The sequence below is a fragment of the Schistocerca cancellata genome, unplaced genomic scaffold, assembly GCF_023864275.1.
Source record: "Schistocerca cancellata isolate TAMUIC-IGC-003103 unplaced genomic scaffold, iqSchCanc2.1 HiC_scaffold_713, whole genome shotgun sequence".
Classification (NCBI taxonomy): domain Eukaryota; kingdom Metazoa; phylum Arthropoda; class Insecta; order Orthoptera; family Acrididae; genus Schistocerca; species Schistocerca cancellata.
In genome coordinates, this window is record NW_026046724.1 from 53,974 (window position 1) to 76,024 (window position 22,051).

The 22,051-nt window shown below is 37.9% G+C and overlaps 1 protein-coding gene across 1 annotated transcript in view; it reads right to left on the bottom strand.

The window, feature by feature from the left end:
• LOC126141456 (putative ATP-dependent RNA helicase DDX11-like protein 8) overlaps window positions 1-22,051 on the bottom strand; it is a gene marked incomplete at its 3' end in the record, with an annotated part of 73,891 nt that overhangs the window by 46,344 nt on the left and 5,496 nt on the right. The window contains exons 2-3 of the mRNA XM_049915246.1: window positions 11,178-11,297; window positions 2,881-3,021 (exon numbers count right to left, since the gene is read on the bottom strand). Of these exons, the coding sequence (XP_049771203.1) occupies window positions 2,881-3,021; window positions 11,178-11,297 (261 nt within the window). The remainder of the gene's footprint in view (window positions 1-2,880; window positions 3,022-11,177; window positions 11,298-22,051) is intronic.

Sequence of the window (22,051 nt, forward strand, 5' to 3'; positions counted from 1 at the left end):
ATAAATGTTTGAAAATTATATACCTACTACCCTTGTACTCATACACTGGAACCTCTTTGAAATTCCATTAACAGCTGTTGCATGGGTAAATTTAACTGCCTGTACCTCATGTGTCGTCAAATCTCTCTAATTTTATAACGCACATGCGTGCGCGGCCCCCCCCCCCCCCCCCCACACACACACACACAAGGCCAAGACTGCAAGCAGCAGCAGCACTTGATGGGAGAAGCAAACTAGATGGTGGGGGTAAGGAGGAGGCTGAGGCAGGGAGGGGAAGGTATGTACAGTAAGGGTGGGGGACAGTGAAGTGCTGCTTGTGGGAGCATACAGAAACAAAGTGGGAAGAGGGTAGGGCACCTACAAGGTGTGAGGACTGAATTTCTTCAGCGCGAACGGAGTGGTGGAGGGGGTCAGACCACCTGAGTATGTAGTGAGAAGCTTTTGGAGAGACCAAATTTTTTCCAGTCACCTGCAGGAAAGTGTAGAGTGAGCACGTCAATTTTTTTGGTCCTCCGTTCAGTAGTGCGGTCGCGTTTCAAGATGGAGAAAACATCTTGAGCAGCACTACGCCACCAAATTCTGCGTGAAACTCGGGAAAACCTTGACGGAGATCCCCGGAATAATTAAGGACGCCTGCGATGATGCTACCCTGAGCCGCTCAACAATGTTCGAGTGGCACAAGCTATTCCGAGAGGGGCGAGAGCTCATCGAAGACGACCAGTGCACTAGTCGCCAATCAACTTCAAGAAAATGTGGCCAAGGTGAAGGCACTACTGAGCTCCAACTGGTGCTTAAACATTCGTCTGATGGTTGATGAGATACGGATTTCATACAGTACCATCCAAAAATTTGTTACCGAGGATTTGGCCATGCGAAAGGCGTGTGCCAAGTTTGTGCCAAAAATCCCGATTGACAAACAAAAACTGATCATGTGCAAATTTCACAGGAAATTCTGAACTGTGTCCAAGAAAACCCATATTCTTTTCACGATGTGATTACTGGTGACAAATCATGGTGTTTTGAGTATGACCCGAAGACCTAACACCAAAGCACTGAGTGGCACAATTCCCCACGTCCGAAGAAAGCCAAAATGAGCAAGTCAAGGGTCAAAACTATGCTCATCTGCTTTTTTGACAGTCATGGTGTGTTCACTGGGAGATTGTGACCCCTGGACAAACTGTGAATGAGAAATTTTATGTGGAAGTGCTTGAAAGGTTGCACAAACATATCCTCTGAGTGCGGCCAGACAGCGCTGCTTGTTGAAAGCTGCACCATGACTAAGCGCCAAGCCACTGCGAGCTGCAGGTTTTGGAACACCTGGCCAAGCACAGAGTTGCCATGTTGCTTCACTCTCCCTACAGTCCAGATCTGTCACCAGCGGATTTCTTCCTCTTTCCCAGGTTCAAAGCATTTGTACCAAATAGTTCAATAAAAAAATTTAAATCAATTCAGTCCTACTACTTATTGATCACGCCCTGTAGGTGCAGCAGGGAAGTTAGACGGAGGGCAGGCTGGTGTGTGTGGAGGGGGGGAGGGGGGGGGGGGAATAAAAAGAATGTGGGTGCATTAGTGGAATAGAGGGCTGTGTACTGCTGGAATGGGAACAGGGGAAGGGGCTAAGTCAGTAAAGGACAATGACTATCATGCAGGTGGGAACTCTCCCTACAATAATCCTACATTTCCCTCAACAGGGAGGATGATGGGATATGTGCTAAGACATGAGCAAATAACTTCCACGATATTATAGGGATTTGGAGATGGCAAACATTGTCGGAGAAGATACATATTGGAACACATCCAACAAATAACTGAGGATTTAGAGTGCAAGTGCTACTCTGAATTTAAATATTGGCCAATATTTAAATATTTATACCATGCAGCACAGAAATGAAAATAGCATTGCAAAGGCTGGGGGCCCACGTAGCCAAGCATGTACTCATCAAAGAGTCATGAGGGGGGGGGGGGGGGGATCAAAGGCAGGGCTGCCTGTGAAATCAGTCATATGATCTACAACCTAAGCTGCAACCACTGTGCTTCATTGTACATTGCCATGACAACCAAAAACCTGTCTGCCCTCATGATGGCCACCAATGAACGCTGGCCAAGACACAGCTGGACCACCATGCTGTTGACCACACTGCCCAACACAAAGTTCTTCATTTCAAATGTTTGTTTCATAGCCTGTGCCATCAGGATCCTTCTCACCAACAGCAGCTTTTCTGAACTGTGCACATGGGAACTCCCCCTGCAACATATCCTAAGTCCCCATAACCCTCCTGGCCTCAACCTTTGTTAGTTATTGTCCTTACCCATCTAGCCCGTTCCTTGTTCCTTTCCAGCACTGCGCAGCCCTCTATCCCACCAAAGTGCGCACTGTCTTTTTACTTCTCTCCTTTTCCACTACCTGCTCTCCTCGGCCCAGCCCTCGATCTAAACTCCCAAATGCACCTAGCTGCCCTACCCTCTCTCCACCTTGTTCCTGTACACTCCTTCAAGCAGTATTTTACTATCCTCCACACCTACCCTGCTACCCATACCCCTCCCGGCCCCAGCCTCCTCCTTACACCCATCACCTGGTTGCTTCTCCCATCATGCGCCGTTGTTTGCAGTCTGGCTTACTGTGGTCATGTGTGTATGAGTTGCAGTTGTGTGTGTGTATTTTATTTATTTCCAATGAAGGCTTATTTGGTCAAAAGCTCGCTTTCTGACAGTCTTTTTGTTGTGGCTACTGCAATGCAGCATGTCCACAATATGGTGATTAGCAACTATCCTTTTCATATTATTATCAATACTACTACTACTACTACTACTACTACTACTACTACTACTGTTATTATTATTTATTGCTGTTTGTCATAAATTTTAAGAAATTTATCTGACCTTTTTGACATTGTTCCTTAGGCTGAGCAACTTCTCCTCTCTCTTGTGAATAGAACTGAGTTGCCGTGCAATCGTGTTTAATTTGTTTCTCAGTTCCACTCCTTGAGCCTGCTGACCCAACCAGTCAACTGCATTTTCTGCCTGGGTATTAAACATTGTAAATGTAATACACCAGTTTAAAACATACATTTTGTGTGAATTTTTAACTAAAAATTAAATTTAATTTCTCAATACTGAAGTAAAAAAATTTAAAGGATATATGAAAACAACTACGTATGAACACAGTAAAATCTCAATACTGAAAAATTAAAACAGTTAATTAGTAACAAGAATTAGACAAGAGTTGTAGAAGAGGACAAAGGATGCTGCATCTTGGAAGGAGAAGTAGAAAGGGCTTGAAGAGAGATGAAGAACTACGAAGCAAGTGGAACTGGTGGATTACCCGCAAATGTGTTTAAGAGCCTTGGGAGTAGTGGTGTGAAAGAGCTAACTTATCTATGTAATAAGATGTATAAAAAAGGTGAATGGCCGGACAACTTTCTCTCAGCAGTAATGATACCAATTGAGAAGAAAAGCAATCACAAGAAATATGAGGATTTTAGAACTGTAAGTTTGATTTCCCTCGCAACAAAAGTTCCACTACGGGTGATAAATAGGAGACTTCACAGAAGACTGGAAAAAAGTATTGCAGAGTAACAGTATGGGTTTAAAAGAGGAAAAAGTACAAGACATGCAGTTGGACTGCTGAGAATTATAGGTAAGAGATACATTGAAAGAGGAAAGAGAAGTTTATACTGTTTTCACTGAGCTGGATGAAGCCTTTGATCGAGTACAGTGGAATAAATTAATGGACATTTTAAGGAAGAATGTTGTTGACTGGAGGGGTAGGAGGCTGTTTAAGAACCTATACTACAACAGAAAATACAAATACAGATTGGGAACGAGATGACAGAGGAAAGTACAATTGGAAGGTGAGTGAAACACAGCTGCTGTCTCTCCAAAACATATTTGGAGCACATTATTCAGAAATGTTTAAAATGAAAAAGATGAGTGTGTGTTGGTAGTAGGAGACTACAATGTATCCGATTTGTGGATGAATGGTGTTATTGGGAGAGAGCGAAAAAACTATGACTGGAATATTAAAAGAATTAAATAACACCTGTGAGGAAATTTGAATGAGAATTAATGAGAAAAAGACAAAATGTATGGTGATAAGTGCAAGAAGAACTACAAAGTTAGGAGAGAAAGATACAGAATAAGTTAGTGCTTTCAAATATCTAGGAAGTATAATTACAGGTGACATGAGATGTAATAAGGAGGTGAAAAGACGTACAGTGATCGCCAAGAATGCATTTAATGAGAAAAGGAGGCTTCTATGTGGATGCATGTACAAGTACCTGAGGAAGAGACTGGCGAAGTGCTTATATGGAGCTTGGCATTATACGGAGCTGAGATGTGGACACTGAGAAAAGAGGAAGAAATAAGAATAGAAGTGTTTCAGACATGAATTTGGAGAAAGATGAAAGGGACAGCATGAGTAAACAAAGTGAGAAATGAGGAGGTGCTGAGAAGAGTGGGGGCAGAGAGAGAAATTATAAAGATAATCAGGTATAGGAAACACTGTTGGCTTGGACACTGGAAGAGAATGAACGCTATGAGGGAACAGTGAATGGCAGAAGAAGAAGAAGAAGAAGAAGAAGAAGACACAGAAGCTACCAGGTTGTGGATAGTGTAAGGATAGGAAACAATTATGAGAAAACAAAGACGGTCACAAATGACAAGAGTGCATGGAAAGCTACATGTGAAGACCTATCCTATGGCAGAACACTGGTGGCGGTGGTGGTGGTGGTGGTGGTGGTGGTGGTGGTGGTGGTGGTGATGACAATGAAAAACATCAATACTCTAAGATCAAAAGTAACTGTCACAGAATGTAAATACATCTCTGCATTCTGATATTACTTTGAAGGGAGTTTAACATTACTGATGGCAGTGTTGGTTATCAGTGCCTTGCTGAATATGAATGTATGCATTTCGTGAGAAGTCTTTCCTCATAAAAAAGCTTGCGACTGTCTCATGACGACTTTTTAGGGACTCTCAGGCAATGAAAATGTCTGCGAGAGTGAGGAGGGTTGCGTCCCCCCTCCTCTCCCCAGGGTACACTCTCAGTGAGAGCCAATCCTCCCAACCCACACCAAAGCCAATACTTCAGATGGATAACATACTGTCCTTTATTGGAGAAAACCCAATATCAGTTGTCCAAAAAGTTTACTGTCCATCTAGATTGCAAATATTTGTAAAATTGGTTTCATCAAACTGCCTGCAGATCTGATAAGGAGACTTTACTTACTAGCCCTCTTCGATTTTCTTCGTAAGTGTAGGATTTGTAGTTCAGCACCCAGACATTAATTTTCTAAAACTGTACAACACAATCCTCAAAATAACTTGAAAAAAAGTCTTTGGAGTTTAGAAGTTTTCCAATAGCTGTTAAGTACAAAATAATTACATCCTCTTAACATAACTGCTGGTAGCTACGTATCATGAAAGTATTGCAATCTGATTAGCAGCAGATTCTTTTTTTTACTTTTTTTAAAATTCTACGAAAGTGTGGTGAAAAGTAATGCCTCCAGATTTTTTATGTGCAGATTCTTAAATCAATATAAAATAAACAGATGTTATTAACATTCTACATGTTTATTCTTCATGTATGCATATTTATTTCTCAACATAGTTACCATTTATTTAGCGTATGGCATTTAGACACAATTGTTATTACAATCAATATGCAAAATTGTAATAATTTGGCATAGTTACCATTTCTCCCAGCAATAGATCAGTTTGTTGATACCGTCACTGTAGAATTTTGACTTTGTTGATGGAGCTATCACCTCACCTCAGCTTGCACCGCCTCATCACTATCAAAGTGAAGCCCTATGAAAATCAGATGGGGCCTAGTTGGGAATGTATGGAGCTTGATCGATGACAGACAACCCAACAAAACTGACGACTTTTTAGGGACTCTCAGGCAATGAAAATGTCTGCGAGAGTGAGGAGGGTTGCGTCCCCCCTCCTCTCCCCAGGGTACACTCTCAGTGAGAGCCAATCCTCCCAACCCACACCAAAGCCAATACTTCAGATGGATAACATACTGTCCTTTATTGGAGAAAACCCAATATCAGTTGTCCAAAAAGTTTACTGTCCATCTAGATTGCAAATATTTGTAAAATTGGTTTCATCAAACTACCTGCAGATCTGATAAGGAGACTTTACTTACTAGCCCTCTTCGATTTTCTTCGTAAGTGTAGGATTTGTAGTTCAGCACCCAGACATTAATTTTCTAAAACTGTACAACACAATCCTCAAAATAACTTGAAAAAAAGTCTTTGGAGTTTAGAAGTTTTCCAATAGCTGTTAAGTACAAAATAATTACATCCTCTTAACATAACTGCTGGTAGCTACGTATCATGAAAGTATTGCAATCTGATTAGCAGCAGATTCTTTTTTTTACTTTTTTTAAAATTCTACGAAAGTGTGGTGAAAAGCAATGCCTCCAGATTTTTTATGTGCAGATTCTTAAATCAATATAAAATAAACAGATGTTATTAACATTCTACATGTTTATTCTTCATGTATGCATATTTATTTCTCAACATAGTTACCATTTATTTAGCGTACGGCATTTAGACACAATTGTTATTACAATCAATATGCAAAATTGTAATAATTTGGCATAGTTACCATTTCTCCTAGCAATAGATCAGTTTGTTGATACCGTCACTGTAGAACTTTGACTTTGTTGATGGAGCTATCACCTCACCTCAGCTTGCACCGCCTCATCACTATCAAAGTGAAGCCCTATGAAAATCAGATGGGGCCAAGTTGGGAATGTATGGAGCTTGATCGATGACAGACAACCCAACAAAACTGATTGTTGCAGATGTTGCATCACTCGCGTTTGGCCTAGAATTGTCATGTTGAAGGAGAGGGTGCTCCATGTGTGGACAAACTCTTCGAATTCAAAAGTTGATTACAGCACTCTGTTTCTCTCGTACCGACATAGTTACGTTACACACCACTATGTCACATGTTACAATTCAGAGCCCTCTAACAGCAAAGGGCTGGAAAAATGTAGACATGAATAACAAAGTTGTAGAATGTTAGTAACGATTGTTTTACGCAAAAAAATTTAAGACTTTTCACATAAAAAGACTTGGAGGGATTACCTTTCAGCAAGATCTCAGATACTTGTTATCAAATGGAAATGAAGTTCTTATTTTTTATTACTGCTCATATGAAAATTGATTAAAATTTGATGCAGACCTGTGAAACACCTCATTGTTAACTGAGAAGAAATTGTATAAATCAATAATCCTGTTCAATATCTAGAAATAAGAAAAAGTATTTCATTTTCTATTTGAATCGTGAATTTGCAAAATGACTTAAGTCCTTAGCGGTACATTTTCAGAAACAACAAAAAACTGTCTATTATCTTACTGAAGTGAATATTGCAATAAATTATTGCATTATATGTTACATACATCAAAACTACATAAGACTGTCATTACAAAAGCATGATCTTGTACTTACTTCATGTTCAAATTTTGGTTTAAAAAAGAACTTAAGTCATTTTTCAAATTAACTTCAGTTTTGCTTCTTACATAATAAAATTCTGGCATATAAACACATAATAATGTATTTTCTTAATTGAAAAACACATTCAGAATACACAGAACAGTAAATCATCCAGGGAAATAAACATACAGGACAAAATTTCAAAACAGAATTGCAATTTTACTCATTTGTCTTTGATTCCCAAGCTGCAATTATCTCATAAAATGCTTTGGATTCATTACAGTCAGGAATGTACTTGACAATTTTGCATATATCTTTAATAATTTTATTTTCACTGATTGGACACATACCATTTGGATAAGCATGTCTCTGTGATAGTTCTGGTATGTGCGGATATGTTGGCCCAAGGATGAAAGAATGTAGGATTATTCCTTCTATGAATGGTTTTGCCACAAATATTCCGATCTGTTCCGCAGAAAAGCAGAAGTCCATAAAACTTGAAACAGTGAAGGATACCTTTTTATCTCCAGGAACGTCCGTAACAGACGTCTCTATGAAATTTGCATTTCTTTTGTAATAATGTGACCACCAGTTGTAATCATAAACATCCTCACTTTCAACAACTGTAACTGTAAAATTTCCTTTAGCACTACAGCTGACTATGTGTTCACACACGTCCTTCAACGTGTAGAGTCTGCCCACGTTTAGCACAATCATTAAGTGCACTGCTTTTCACTTTAACATTCAGTTCTTCATACGTAATGCATATGTCTGTACTGGGCCTACCAAACCTCAAACGAAAATAGTTATTGAAATATCTGTGATAATAGTGGTAAGATACATTACTATCAGGATATTTGAGAAGAAACATTTCATGCTTAGTTTCCACAGTTCGTTCACTGTTTAAGTAGAAAACATCTGTTTTTCCATAGTGGGTTTGTTTAGTTAGAAATGACGCATTACCAGCATGAATAGTAGCAAGTATATCAGCCTCTTTTGCATTCCCTGGTTTGTGTTTTCCACGTTGGCCTTTGGGAAACTTGCTACCAATCAGCAACTGACACAATCTCTTCATCTTGGATTCAGTAACACAATAAACACTGAGGAAGGCTTTCTTACACACCTCCATCTGCTTGTCTGAATCTTTAACACAGTATTTGAACATAGCTGCCCTAGTACCAGGCTCGTCTTTCCTTCCTCTTCGTGTTTTTATGGCAATACTTTCAGTTTGTCCCTTGTTCATTCTTAGTGTCAAAACTGTACATGTAACTAACTGCTTCTAACAATGCATTTATGGAAATCAAGTTAAGACATTGTTTCCTGCATCTGAAATGTGACAATTTTTTATAAACAAGAGTCTGCATTACTAATAATTACCAGTCTCAGTAAGCTACATGATGTGTACAAGAATATTGTGTACAACAATACTGTGAAACAAAATTAAATCCAAATTGCTTACCCACAAATAGGTCCTGTTTGTCTAGCTGAAACTAATTTCCTCACGTGATTTATGTGCTCCAAACCTTTAACCTTAGCATGCTTTATTGTAGCTCTCTTGTATTCTACAGCCCGTTTCATTCCTTTCCTCCTTTTTTGGACATTATTTTCAACAACACCAATATATAAAGAACTGCTTTCAGATGCCATTTTTGTTTTCAACTAACATATCACAGGTGTACCAAGCAAAAAAAAGTAATACAGACTTTTACCAAATTGAAGCTATACATGAATATGTTAACAATTATCATTACCTTACAAGCAAAACAACTTAAGTCCTGGACTAAGGCTGTTTTGCCAGTAAACAAGAATGTTCTGTTACTGGAAATAATGTACAGAAGTTAGGGACTAAATTCTCATTGGTATTAAGTGATGCATGTTGGGTATTGGAACATTGCTGTGCCCATAACTCAAAACCATGAAAATGTGGACTTAAAAGTCATTTTGCAAGTTCATGATTCATTTAATGTTTAATATTTTACTATCAAATTTTAATTTACTGTGAATACTCTCATTTTCATGCAATTAGTAACTGAAAATTAAAATATGTGTTTATTAAAAAAATTACGATTCAATATTTGTTAATTTATTTTTTCATCTACGATTGTATGATTTTTATGCTATGCACTCAGTTACCAACAGTTATGTTAATTAGGTGGGATTGTTTTGTACTTAACAGTGCTTGTAAATCTAATCTTCAATGATGATGTTCAGAGATTTATATATATAAATACATAATTTTTTTTTCAGGCATTGAGCTTCAAACCCTACAAGTATAAATAAAATCAGAGGGCCAGTCTGTAATGCTCCATGTATTTTAGTTACAAGAGTAACCCATCAGTTTCTAAACACAAAGTTACAGTCTAAATCATTGCTATAACATGAAACATGTAAATTTGTATATATTAACTGACAGGTTACTCTTGTAATCTACATACTCGATGTGAAGATGGTCTGATGTAATCAAAACCGCTCATTTTTATGAAATATATGTAATCCAGACAGACAAAATTTGTTGGCAAGTCAACAAAGCCTGTCCCACAACTATCTGAAGCTGTCTTACTTATATCAGTCATTTTGTTCCAATGAACAAGTGAAACCTTACTCGCAACAACTGCTATGTCAGTATGACCTGTACACGCCAGATTGTCACAATATGACAAACACAATTCCACCGGACTCATCATTTTGCAGTTTCAACTCCCTTTCACATTGAAATGACTGCAAAAGGACACAAAATCTGAAGATAATTTTAAATAAATGAGAGTACAAAACAAGCCTATATCTTAGCTGTTGGGTGAGACGGAATACTGGAAGTCTGCATGTACCCAGCATCATTATCAACACCATCATATTCAACAGACAACAAAATATCCAATGGAACAGAACAACAGTGTAAATAATGCGGTATTTATGCTGCCACGTTTCCTACAGCTACCACTGTGGCATGAGGGCCCTGCCACGAACGATTACACTAGTGCCAGTGAGAGGAAGCATCCCTCCTCTGGAGCTCCAGCGACAGGTGTACCTGAGTTTCACGATTCATGCACAGAGCCCCATTTTTTGTGTTTGCCATCTGAATAATATTTACAGACATTGTATTGGAGAGTGACAGATTTATAAATATTTTGTACATGATTACAAACTTATGCTGTTAATTCAGCAACAAAGGTATGTATTATTTTTGCTATTTGATGTTAGATGTAGAATATATTAATATCTGAACTCCCTTTTCATGAAAGGCATCTTTTCCTCACTCCTGTATCCACTAAAGAACCCCTTGCGTGCAAAGGAAGTTATAACAAATACCTAACTGCAAGACACCACAAGATACACATTTGCCAAGTAGAGTATTAAAGAGAATCTACTATATGATCACTATACAAAGAATTAAGAGAGACTGAAACATAAGGTAAATGCATTTATGCTGCATGTATACTGGACTCAGGGTTCTTATATTGTTTCACGAGATTTTGGCAAACTGACAAATTTGAGTCACTTGACATCTGGCAGTTTGCCAGAATATTCAAGGAACTAGCTGTAAGCAGGAAAAGTTTTAAATTTCACAAGGCTCTTCTACTATTGTAATGTACACTTCAACAGATCAGAAAAACAAAATAACTATTTCAAAATATAATCATCAGAAGCTGGCAGAATTTTAGGAATCCTTGATTTTTCTATATAATTGCAATCCAATAACCATCCTATTCTTGGTTATATTATTTCCTTACCTCTAGTTCTTCCAGTTGTAAAGTCAGGGCTGCCACCTGAGCTTCAAGGTCTGCCTGGCACCTTGTCTCGTGGTCCAACAGCCATCGCAGGGCACCACAAATCAGACTCAATGATTTGCCCTGTGTGTAAAAAAAGCATTAGATCACATTTTGAGGAGCTCTCTGTCTTGCACTAACAACTTTATTTAAAAATATTCTGGAATTGGCAGTCATGTGTGCATGAGGTGTGATTGCTTTTGTGTGTGTGTGTGTGTGTGTGTGTGTGTGTGTGTGTTTGTGTCAGTAACTTGACGTGTCTTCTTTACAGTAAGTAGCAATCTGTCTTTTCCTACCTTGTTAAAAAGTAATGTGATGTGCCACATTCAAGTATTAGTTTAAAGTAAAGAATTAATTATTTTAAGGGTATGTAAAATGCAAACTAACCAATGAGTTGGTAAAGCAAGCAGCTGATAACATTACATTAAGTTGGCGATGAAACTTATATTAACTAACAGTTTTAAAATTGGGCTAAATCGTCATTTCTCTACAGTATTACTAATTTCAGATATGTAATGATGACCAAAACAAAACAATCTCATAAAATAGAATTGTGATAGGAGCAATATATATTTGTATAGACATCAAACAATTACTTGCATTTAGTCTGGTGAATACCTCTTTCTTCTTTCATTACTTGTACTAGTTTTTTTCTTGTCCCAAATTCATAATGAACACAAGATACACATCTCTTTAGGAAATGCAAGGTTATGACAGACTTTTAAGTGGCAAATGTTGGGATCAGGAAAGGGAATAACAAATAGTTGTACACAATATCAATACAGCCTGCCAGGACTCACAAAGTCTGTCGAGATATGAACAGTGCCAAACTTCAGAAGACCTATGTTCACAATGATCTCAGCCCATGTCTGAGATGTTCTGAATCAACATGAGCAGTTTATGTATTGATCAGTAGGGATCTTAAGTCTCCAGTCAACATTGTCAATCACAATGTATGTAACCCAGAGGGTCAAGACTTTGACTTACCATATAGTATGTACAATATTACCCTCAGCCCCCTCCACAGAGTATAGCATATTCACTAAAATAACCACTGTCTGCATAGAATATTAGATGCAGATAAAGGGAGCAAACTGGATTTAGAAGTGGATGCAGCACAACGGGCCATTTGCAAGTTGTGACCAAAACTAAAAAACTGAGCAATAAATGTGGAATCACCATTTTGTCTGTCATTCACAGATTACGAGAAATCTTTTGACTCAATTTTCAATCAAATTTTTACTATAATTCAGTTAACATAACTTCATGATTGATGCTTCAGCTTAAGCATGTTACAGAAATGATCAACCATTATCAGCTGGATAAGTTACATTGAAGGTGAACTGTGTGACAAAGATTATTCTTAAGATTTCAAGAGTGTGGATACGGACAAATTATCATAATATTAAATTCTATTTCCCACCAAAACAGCCTCAACTCCTGGGTAGTCCGATCATTTAAGATCCATGTCTTACTGCTGTCAGCCAGAATCAAATGTGTATCCAGGTTACAGGCTTGTAAATTTACTGTCAAAAATAGGATTCTGTTTGCCATATTAATTTCATGACTTTATTTTATTTTATTTTATTTATTTATTTTTTTTTAATTGTCTCTCCTGCTTCTTCCTCACAATATTTATCCGCTTATTGTTGTTAGTTGCCAAGAACACGATTTCTTGACTTGATTCAGTAACATCATCAGCGCCTCTCTTTCAGCATGCAGGTTACACAAAATTTTCCTCTGACTTCAGTTAACTTAAAGGCCTATTCACTTGCTAATTCTACTGAAATCATCGACTGTTTGTTGGAGTTCTGAATCTGAAGTTAAAAAAAAAAAAGGAAAAGATATAATCTGCAAACTGAAGATCGTTCAGATAGTACACAATCATGTATATTTCTTCCCCAGTTGGTCGAAGAACATGAAAGGGAAGCAGTGGTTGAGAAGGAAGTGAGACGGGGTTATAGCTTATCTGTGTTGATGTTCAGTATGTACACTGACCAAGCAGTAAAGGAAACCATGGACAAATTTGGACCAGTGCATATAAAAACACTGAGGTTTGTCAAAGACACTGTAATCCTGTCAAATATAACAAACTAATTTGAAGAGCAGTTGAGCAGAATGGATGTCTTGAAATGAGGGTATAAGAGAAACATTAAAAAAAAGTAAAACAAGAGTAAAATCAGGTGATACAGAAGGAATTAGATTATGAAATGAGTAGTAGTAGTAGTAGTAGTAGTAGTAGTAGTATTTGGGCAGCAAAATAATCGATGATGGTTGAAGCAGAGAGGATACAAAATGCAGACTAGCAATAGCAAGAAAACCATTTCCAAAAAAGAAGAATTTGTTAACATGTCATGTGAATTTAAGTGTTAAACACATTTTTCTGGAGTGTAGCCTTGTAAGGATGTAAAACGAGGGCAATAAACAGTTTAGACATGAAAAGAATAAAAGCTATTGAAATTTGGTGTTATCGAAGAATGCTTTTGATTAGATAGTAGACTGAATAACTAAACTTATCTTCGTATCTGATGAAGGTGTAACAGCCAAAAACCGGTTTGTGAAATAAATAATAAATATTATATAATATTATACCAGTGTTGTGAGTGTTTCCATTCATAACATATAAAATATTCTACCAAGAGACAATGGAACAGTCAATCAATGCAACAAAGGAGGAGGTATAGATTCGAACAAGGAAGAAAAAAAAATTATGCATAACTTAAGTATAAGTGATCAGTTAATAGGACACATCCTGATGCACCAAATTAGTCAGTTTGGTAATGAAGGGAAGTGAGAGGTGAAAATTGTAGAGTGAGACTCTGCATAGATACAGTAAGCAGGTTGAAATGGATGTAGGTTGCATTACTTATTCAGAGATTAAGAGGCTTGAACAGGATATACTAGCATGGAGAGCTGCCTCAAACTGAAAATTACAACAACAACAGCAATAACAACAACAACATCTTTTGCACTGACTGTGATATAATAATAGTTACTTTGCTGTAAAAGCAAAATCTATTGTGGTGACACACCATGGACTGTGATACAGTCACTCTATATTAGTTTGGGAAATGACAGTTTAATTTGTGACTCGGCAAAACCAATGTATGCAAAAATTGTATTTCTACTTTGATTAAAATTATTTTGTGATTGACAGATTGCACTGACCGGGGGTGGGGCGGGGGAGGGGGGGGGGGGGCAGACAGCCAACCTTCGCAAGGCACTCCATGTACCCACAAAACAGGCAACACAGCGAGCACGTGTCGCTCGAGAAAGAACTGCAATTGGATGGCGACTGGCACCAACCACTTAGCTAACTGAAACATTAATCACAAAGTTATTTTAATCAGAGTAAACATAGTGGTGATAGAGTGATCTGTAGGCTACCTAGAGAATTAAATTAGTTTAGAAAGTGACAATTTTTTTTGTGAAAGTGAAGTCTCGGTTGAATGCAGGCTTGGCTCTTGGGTTTGGTTCAGTGGGAGTCACAGTTTTTCACTGCCTCCCCCCCCCCCCCCCCCCTCCCAATATAATTTGCTGTCAGCCTCACATTTAATGCATCACAGATGTCTAAAATTTTAATTACAATCTCTCTGTCTCTGTCTACAAACGTACTCTTGTAAGATGGGCTCCTGTAAAGTTTTACCAGTATATATTTAGTGAACATTATGATCATTAGTCACTGACCAGTTAACAGGGGAATATATGAGGTAATGTGAGTGCTGAAGGCAAATATAACAGCTCTAGTTTTGGCCCTGCATGAGCACCAGGCGACTTGATATGTTTAAACTCGTATGTATATTCCTTATGTATTGAATTTACTTATCTTCCACTGCTTTAGTTTACACAAGCATACTAATCAAGAACTTTAACTTGGAGTTGCTAGAAAGCTCGGATATACATCTACACCTCTTGAAACTACTGTTAAGTGCGTAGAAGAAGGTATGTCCCATTGTTCCAGTTAGGGTTTCTTCCCGTTCCATTCAAGTATGGAGCACGGAAAGAATGAGTGTTTGAATGTATCTACATGTGCAGCAATTATTCTAATATTATCCTCGTAATCCTATGTGAATAATACGTAGGGGATCGTAGTATATTCCTAGGGTCATCATTTAAAGCTGATTCTTGCAACTTTGATAATATACTTTCTCACGATAATTTATATCTATCTTCAAGAGTCTTCCAGTTCAGTTCCTTCAGTATCTCTGACACTCCTCCATAACTAAACAAACCTATTAACATTAGTGCTGCCCTTCTCTGTATATATTCAATAACCTCTGTTAGTCCTATTTGGGACAGGTCCTCACACACTTTAGCAACATTCTAGAACCAATCTCACAAATGATTTGCCAGTAGTCTCCTTTGTAAAGTGTTGCACTTCCCCAGTATTCCACCAAAAAACTGAAGTCTAGAACCTGTTGTACCCAGAACTGAGCCTATGTAATAAATCTATTTCACAACAAAGTGCTACAACCAGGTATTTTTATGAGTTGGCCAATTCCAGTTGTCACTCATTATTATAGTCATAGGATACAACATTTTTTTCATTTTGTGAATCACATTTTTTTTTACATTTCTAAACCTCTCGCAAATTGCCAGTCTTTGTACCACTTCCAAATCTTATGCAAGATCCGTCTGAATATTTATGCAACTTCTTTCAGACAGTACTTCATTATAGGTAACTGCATCATCTGCAAAAATCTTAGGTTACTATTAATATTGTCCACAAGGTCATTAACATATAACATCAACAACAAGGGTCCCAACACACTTCCCTGGGGCACATCCACAGCTACTTCTACACCTGACAATGACTCTCCATCCAAGATAACATGCTGTGTCCTCTCTACCAAAAAATCTTCAATCTAATCACAAATTTCGCTTGATATACCATATGATCGCACTTCTGAACATAAGTGTAGGTGTGGTACTGGGTCATATGCTTTTCAGCATCTACCAAACAGACTTGACCCAAAGCTTTAACTATACCATGTGAGAAAAGTGCAAGTTGGGTTTCGCATGAGCGATGTTTTCAAAATCTGTGCTGGTTTACATGGAGGAGGCCATTCTGTTCAAGATACACCATTAAGTGAGCTCAGAATATGCTCTAAGATTTTACAAGAAACCAATGTCAAGGACACTGGGCAGTACTTCTACTAGTCTTCTTGTAAACAAGTGTGACCTGTGCTTTCTTCCAACCATTAGACACAGTTTCTTGTTCAAGAGATCTATGACATATTATAGTTAGAAGAGGTGCTAACCCAGCCACAAACTCAGTACAGAATGTGACAGAGATTCAGTTGGGCTCTGGAGCTTTGCTCAATTTCAACAATTTTGGCAGTTTCTCAACGCCACTGACACTAACACTTTTTTCACTCATCTTTCCATTGGTACGAGGATTAAAATTGGGGCAATTCTCCTGGGTTTTCCTTTGCAAAGGAGCATCTGAAAATAGATTAAAGAATTCCATCTTTTGCTTTGCTACCTTCTTTTTCAGTTCCTGTCTCACTCGTGACTGGAGACCAACTCTGGTACAGCCTTTACATAAAATCAGAACTTCTTTAGGTTTTGTGAAAGATCATTTGACAATAGGCTGCTATAGTAGTCACTGATGGCTTTACTTGTTGCTCTCTTGACAGCCAAACATGTTTTATTCAGCATCCCTATCTACAGTACTATGCTTTGTTTTACACCTATTATGCAGTAGTCTCTTTCTCTTAAGGAGTTTCTTTACAGTGACTGTATACCATGGAAGTTTCCTCCCAATATGAACTGTTCTACTGGGTACGTATCTATTCAGCACACAGTTAACAATTCTTTTGAACTTAAGCCATAGTTCCTCTGCATCCTCCTGCACTGTGCTGAAAGTTTCAAGTTTCTCATTCAGATATGACACAACTGCTTTTTTTTATCTAATATATAATGATTCTACTTGTTTTAATTGTTCTTTGTGCTTTGGTAATCACTGTTGCCACAAATGCATCATGGTCAGTGATACCAGTTCTGATGTCACCATTTTCAAGGAGGTGATTTGTTGAAATTAGGTCCAATCTATTTCCATAGTGAATGGGGTTCCGAACTATCTGTTCTAGGTAGTTTTCAGAGAACACATTAAGTAATGTTTCACAGGATGTCTTGTCATGCACACCACTAATAAGATTGTTGGATGATAGATGTCTCCACTGATGCTTAAAGTACGACTGGGAAACTTACATACCTACTAATTTCTCTAAAGTTCTCAGTTATATCAGGAAATGAGTATGGTGGGTGATAGGATGCAATTACCATTTAATGCCCATCCCATACTGAGGCTTGCCCAAACAATCTCGCATGCAGCTTCATCTTCTATCTCAGTGGATTTGCATTTCTTGTCTATTGTGACAAATACACCATCCCCATTTCCCATTAGCCTATCTTTTCAACCACACTTAAATTTTCTCCGAAAATCCTACTGCTGTCGATTACAGGTTTCAACTAGCTTACTGTACCTTGTACTATGTAAGCTGCACTGCTTTTCAAGAGCACTTCAAACTCAGGCATTTTGTTGTGAATGCATAAAGCAAGAAACTGGCAGTTATTACCAAGGTAAAAGAAAATTAAAAACAGTCCTCATTAGCCACTGCTCTCCAAATTACCTAATTACCTAGATAGCATTAAACATTTTTGTTAAATATATGCCAGGCTACTGTCTTCCTTGCATATGCATACACATTCAGAAACTCTTCTGTGGAGTAGAAACAGTTTTCTGTCAACTATGATTTCCATTTGTGTTTGAAGTTAATTCTTTACTCACATTTGAATACATTGTGGGAGTGAACAGTGATCAAAGTGTTACAAATATTTACTATCAAAAACAGCCTTGATCACAATTTATTTATTACAGTGACCGGTTTCGACCACTACTGTGGTCATCTTCAGACCAATGAGTAAGGACTTCCTTCTGCTGGAGAATCACTTAGTAGTGATTCTCCAGCAGAAGGAGGTCCTTACTCATTGGTCTGAAGATGACCACCGCTCACTGTAATAAATAAATTGTGATCAAGAATGCTTTTGATAGTAAATATTAATTCTTTACGTCGCTAGGTAAGTGGTCAAAGATTTTCATGTCAAAATCCCCTAGTCCTTTCATTGACTTAATAAAGCTAAGTTACAACTGGCATAAGTTATTTCTCTTTCTAGTATTATAACTGTTATTGCTGTTTTCAGAGTACATGTTGGCAACAAACTTTATAAGTGAGTAAATATACTGTGAGCCTGTTGCCAGAAAGCTCAACTCTTTGTACAGCTCTCTACAAGAGGTTGTACAGTGGACACTACTAACATTCTTATTACGTAAGGGTCATTTTTTTCCTTAATGAAGAGTTCCCACAGTGTAGGAGACCATGATATATTAAAGAGTGAAAAACAGGAAAGTTCAACAAATTTTTGACATTTTCATTTACTAAGTCTGCTATTACACAAAATGTAAAAAGCTGCAGAGCGTAGGCATTTCAGAAGTTTTATAGTACAGGATTTCTAGTTTATGTTCTTGTGAACATAAATACCTAGGTGTTGTCCTGTGCACACACAGAAGCGATAAGGTGGCCATCGCAGAATTTAGATGTATTTGGTGAATGGATACCTACATGTCTTAACAGTAGAAATGCCAAATACCACTGTCCTAACCAACCATTTTTGTAAATTCGGGTTTGGAGGCTCAAGAGTGTGTACTCGATTGTGAGTCAGGCATCAATTTCCATATTTTCAGAGACCTACTACTCAGTAATCATTTGACCTGCAAACCTTAGTTTTGTTAAGCATCTAGTATGTAGGCCACTAAGTCCATATATAACGCATAAAAAGTAGGCTGTTGTTGTCGTTGTGGTCTTCAGTCCTGAGACTGGTTTGATGCAGCTCTCCATGCTACCCTATCCTGTGCAATCTTCTTCATCTCCCAGTACTTACTGCAACCCACATCCTTCTGAATCAGCTTAGTGTATTCATCTCTTGGTCTCTCTCTACGATTTTTACCCTCCACACTGCCCTCCAATGCTAAATTTGTGATCCCTTGATGCCTCAGAACATGTCCTACTAACCGGTCCCTTCTTTTTGTCAAGTTGTGCCACATACTCCTCTTCTCCCCAATTCTATTCAATACTTCATCATTAGTTATGTGATCTACCCATCTAATCTTCAGCATTCTTCTGTAAAAAAGTAGGCTACATCATTCATATGTTTTACAAAAATGAAAACACAACTTGCCCATGCTATGTTTTAAAAATTGTGATTTTTTTTTTGTGTCATAACTTTGCACGGGGAAGTAATGCAGACCACCTGTGCACTGTAACTCTTTAGTAATAGTATTAAGTATAAATAATGATGAAAAGTTAGTAACATCTTCCATGGATCTTTTGCATGAATGATTGTAATGATGAACGAGTCATTAGACATTCACATCGTAAATTAATTTGAACATACGGTTACATTCTGAAATTTCTAAATTTCATTTATTTATTAATTTATTTACAAAAAGAAAAAAAGATATACAGATGTGTATTAGTAATTCCTATCCACCATTTTTTTACATCTTATGACAGAAATTTCTCAGTATGTTATCAAAATTTACTTTGCTGTCCGTCAGACATTTTACATCACTGGGTAAATGATCAAAAATTTTTGTTGCTGCGCTGTGCAGCCCTTTCTGTGCTAAAGACAACCTTTATGTGTAGTAATAATGCCAGTTTTCCTTCTGGTATTGTAATTACATATCTCATTGTTCTCTTGAACTGTAGTGGTTTGTTTACAACAAACTTCATGAAGGAATAAATATAATATGAAGCATCATCTTCAGCTGTGTTCTGGAGAAAATCGTCAGAGAATGGACTTCCACACAGTCAGCAGAAGCAGGACTGGGTAAAAGAAAGACAACATCAGTGTACCCTGTCTACCCTTTGCTAATGATCTCACCCTATTGGTCAACAGCATGGTGAAGGTTACTCACCAACTACAGAGCCTCTACAGTATGGCGGCAAAAACTGGCTTGAGGGTCAACATACAGAAGATTGAGTTCATCGCCAATATTAAGTAGGCTTCTTATACAATCCCACTAGGAAACAATACTATCTGTAAAGTTACTCTAGTCAAGTACTTCGGAGAATGGATCTCAGCAAGTGAGAGTGAAAACTTGACCATAGATTCTAGGTGCACCTAGTTGAACTCTATGACTCTACGTGCCTCTTGATGAATCGAAAGGGCCCACTCAGGAAACTAGAAGTTAAAGAGAGAAAGATCCCGAGGAGAATACCAGGATGCATAAGAGAGGAAGACAGTACCTACAGAATCAGACACAATAACGAGCTCTACGAACATATACCAGGATCCATAACAGAGGAAGACAGTACCTATAGAATCACGTACAATAACGAGCTCGACGAACATCAGGAAGACATAGTCACACGTATAAGGAAAAGGCGACTGACCTTCTATGGGCACATGACCCACCTGAATCACTCCAGGCTCACCAACAGGATCACAGTGACAAACAGGGGAAGGGCATCCAAAACCAAGTGGATCACCTCAGTTAAATCAGACTCAGAGGAAGTGCAGATCCCATTAAAGACAACCAAGAACTAAACTCAATACCGACAGGCCATCCTGCAGGGAGTCTTCCCACTGTCTCTCACAAGCAAGAAGTGTACAGTCACCACTAGACCTAAGTGGACAGATGAGAGGAAGCAGGCTCACAGCCAGAAGACGAAGGCATACTGGGCCAATAAAAAGCAGAAAACTCTAGTGGGGAGTTAAGACGAGCCCCATGGTCTCTAGTAGGCTGAAACGAATTGAAAAATAAATAAATAATATGAAGCAGTAGACAGAATGCCTATCTCCTTAAACAGATAACTACAAGATGATAATGGGTGAGCACCACATATTACTCTCACAGCAGCTTTTTGCACAATGAAGACTTTCTTTACTAAAGATTAGTTACTCCAGAGTATTATTCCATAAGACATTGTTGAATGAAAACATGCAAAATATCTCATCTTACTGCTTTGTCTCTCCTCAAAATTTGCAATAACTAAGCGCAAATGTGGCTTAACAATTTTTTTTTTTTTTTTTTGCCACCTCCCCCATCAATATGGACCCCTATGAATTTTATAGATTCCACCCTATTTATTATGTCCTCACCATGTGTTCAACTTATTATAGGTGTAGCACCTCTTGACGCACAAAAATAAATTAGCTGAGTCTTTTTAAAATTGAGTGTGATGCCATTCACAGACAACCAGTCAAGGATACTTTCAAGAACTTTGTTTACCATTTCTTCTGTATGTACATTTGTATTGATCACAAGACTAGTGACATCTGCTTGTTGTATACTAGATGGAAGTTCGTTTACATACATGAGGAACAGTTGAGGATTTAAGATGTTCCTGGACTATATTGCTTGAATTACTAAGTGCAACTTTCTCCATTCTTTTGGTTACATGACACGTTCCACACCCATGAGAATCATCTCATTTTTGGGTCTATAGAACGAAAACGAAATCTAATGTAATCCAAACATATGACATTAGTACCATCAATCCAATAAAATGTCAATTTATCTAGGAGAATACTGTGGTTCACACTGTCAAATGCCTTAGAGAGGTCGCAGAAAATAATTATTTAATGCTTGTAATATCTGGTGCTTGAACATGTAAATTGCATTTTCAGCAGGGCAATCCTTCTGAAATAGATTTGCTAAGGATACTATTCTTGCTAAGATTAGATACTGTTCTAGAATATATCACTTTCTCAAAAATTTTGGAGAATGATGTCAGTGTGAAACAGGTCAGTAATTACTGACCTCTCTCTTA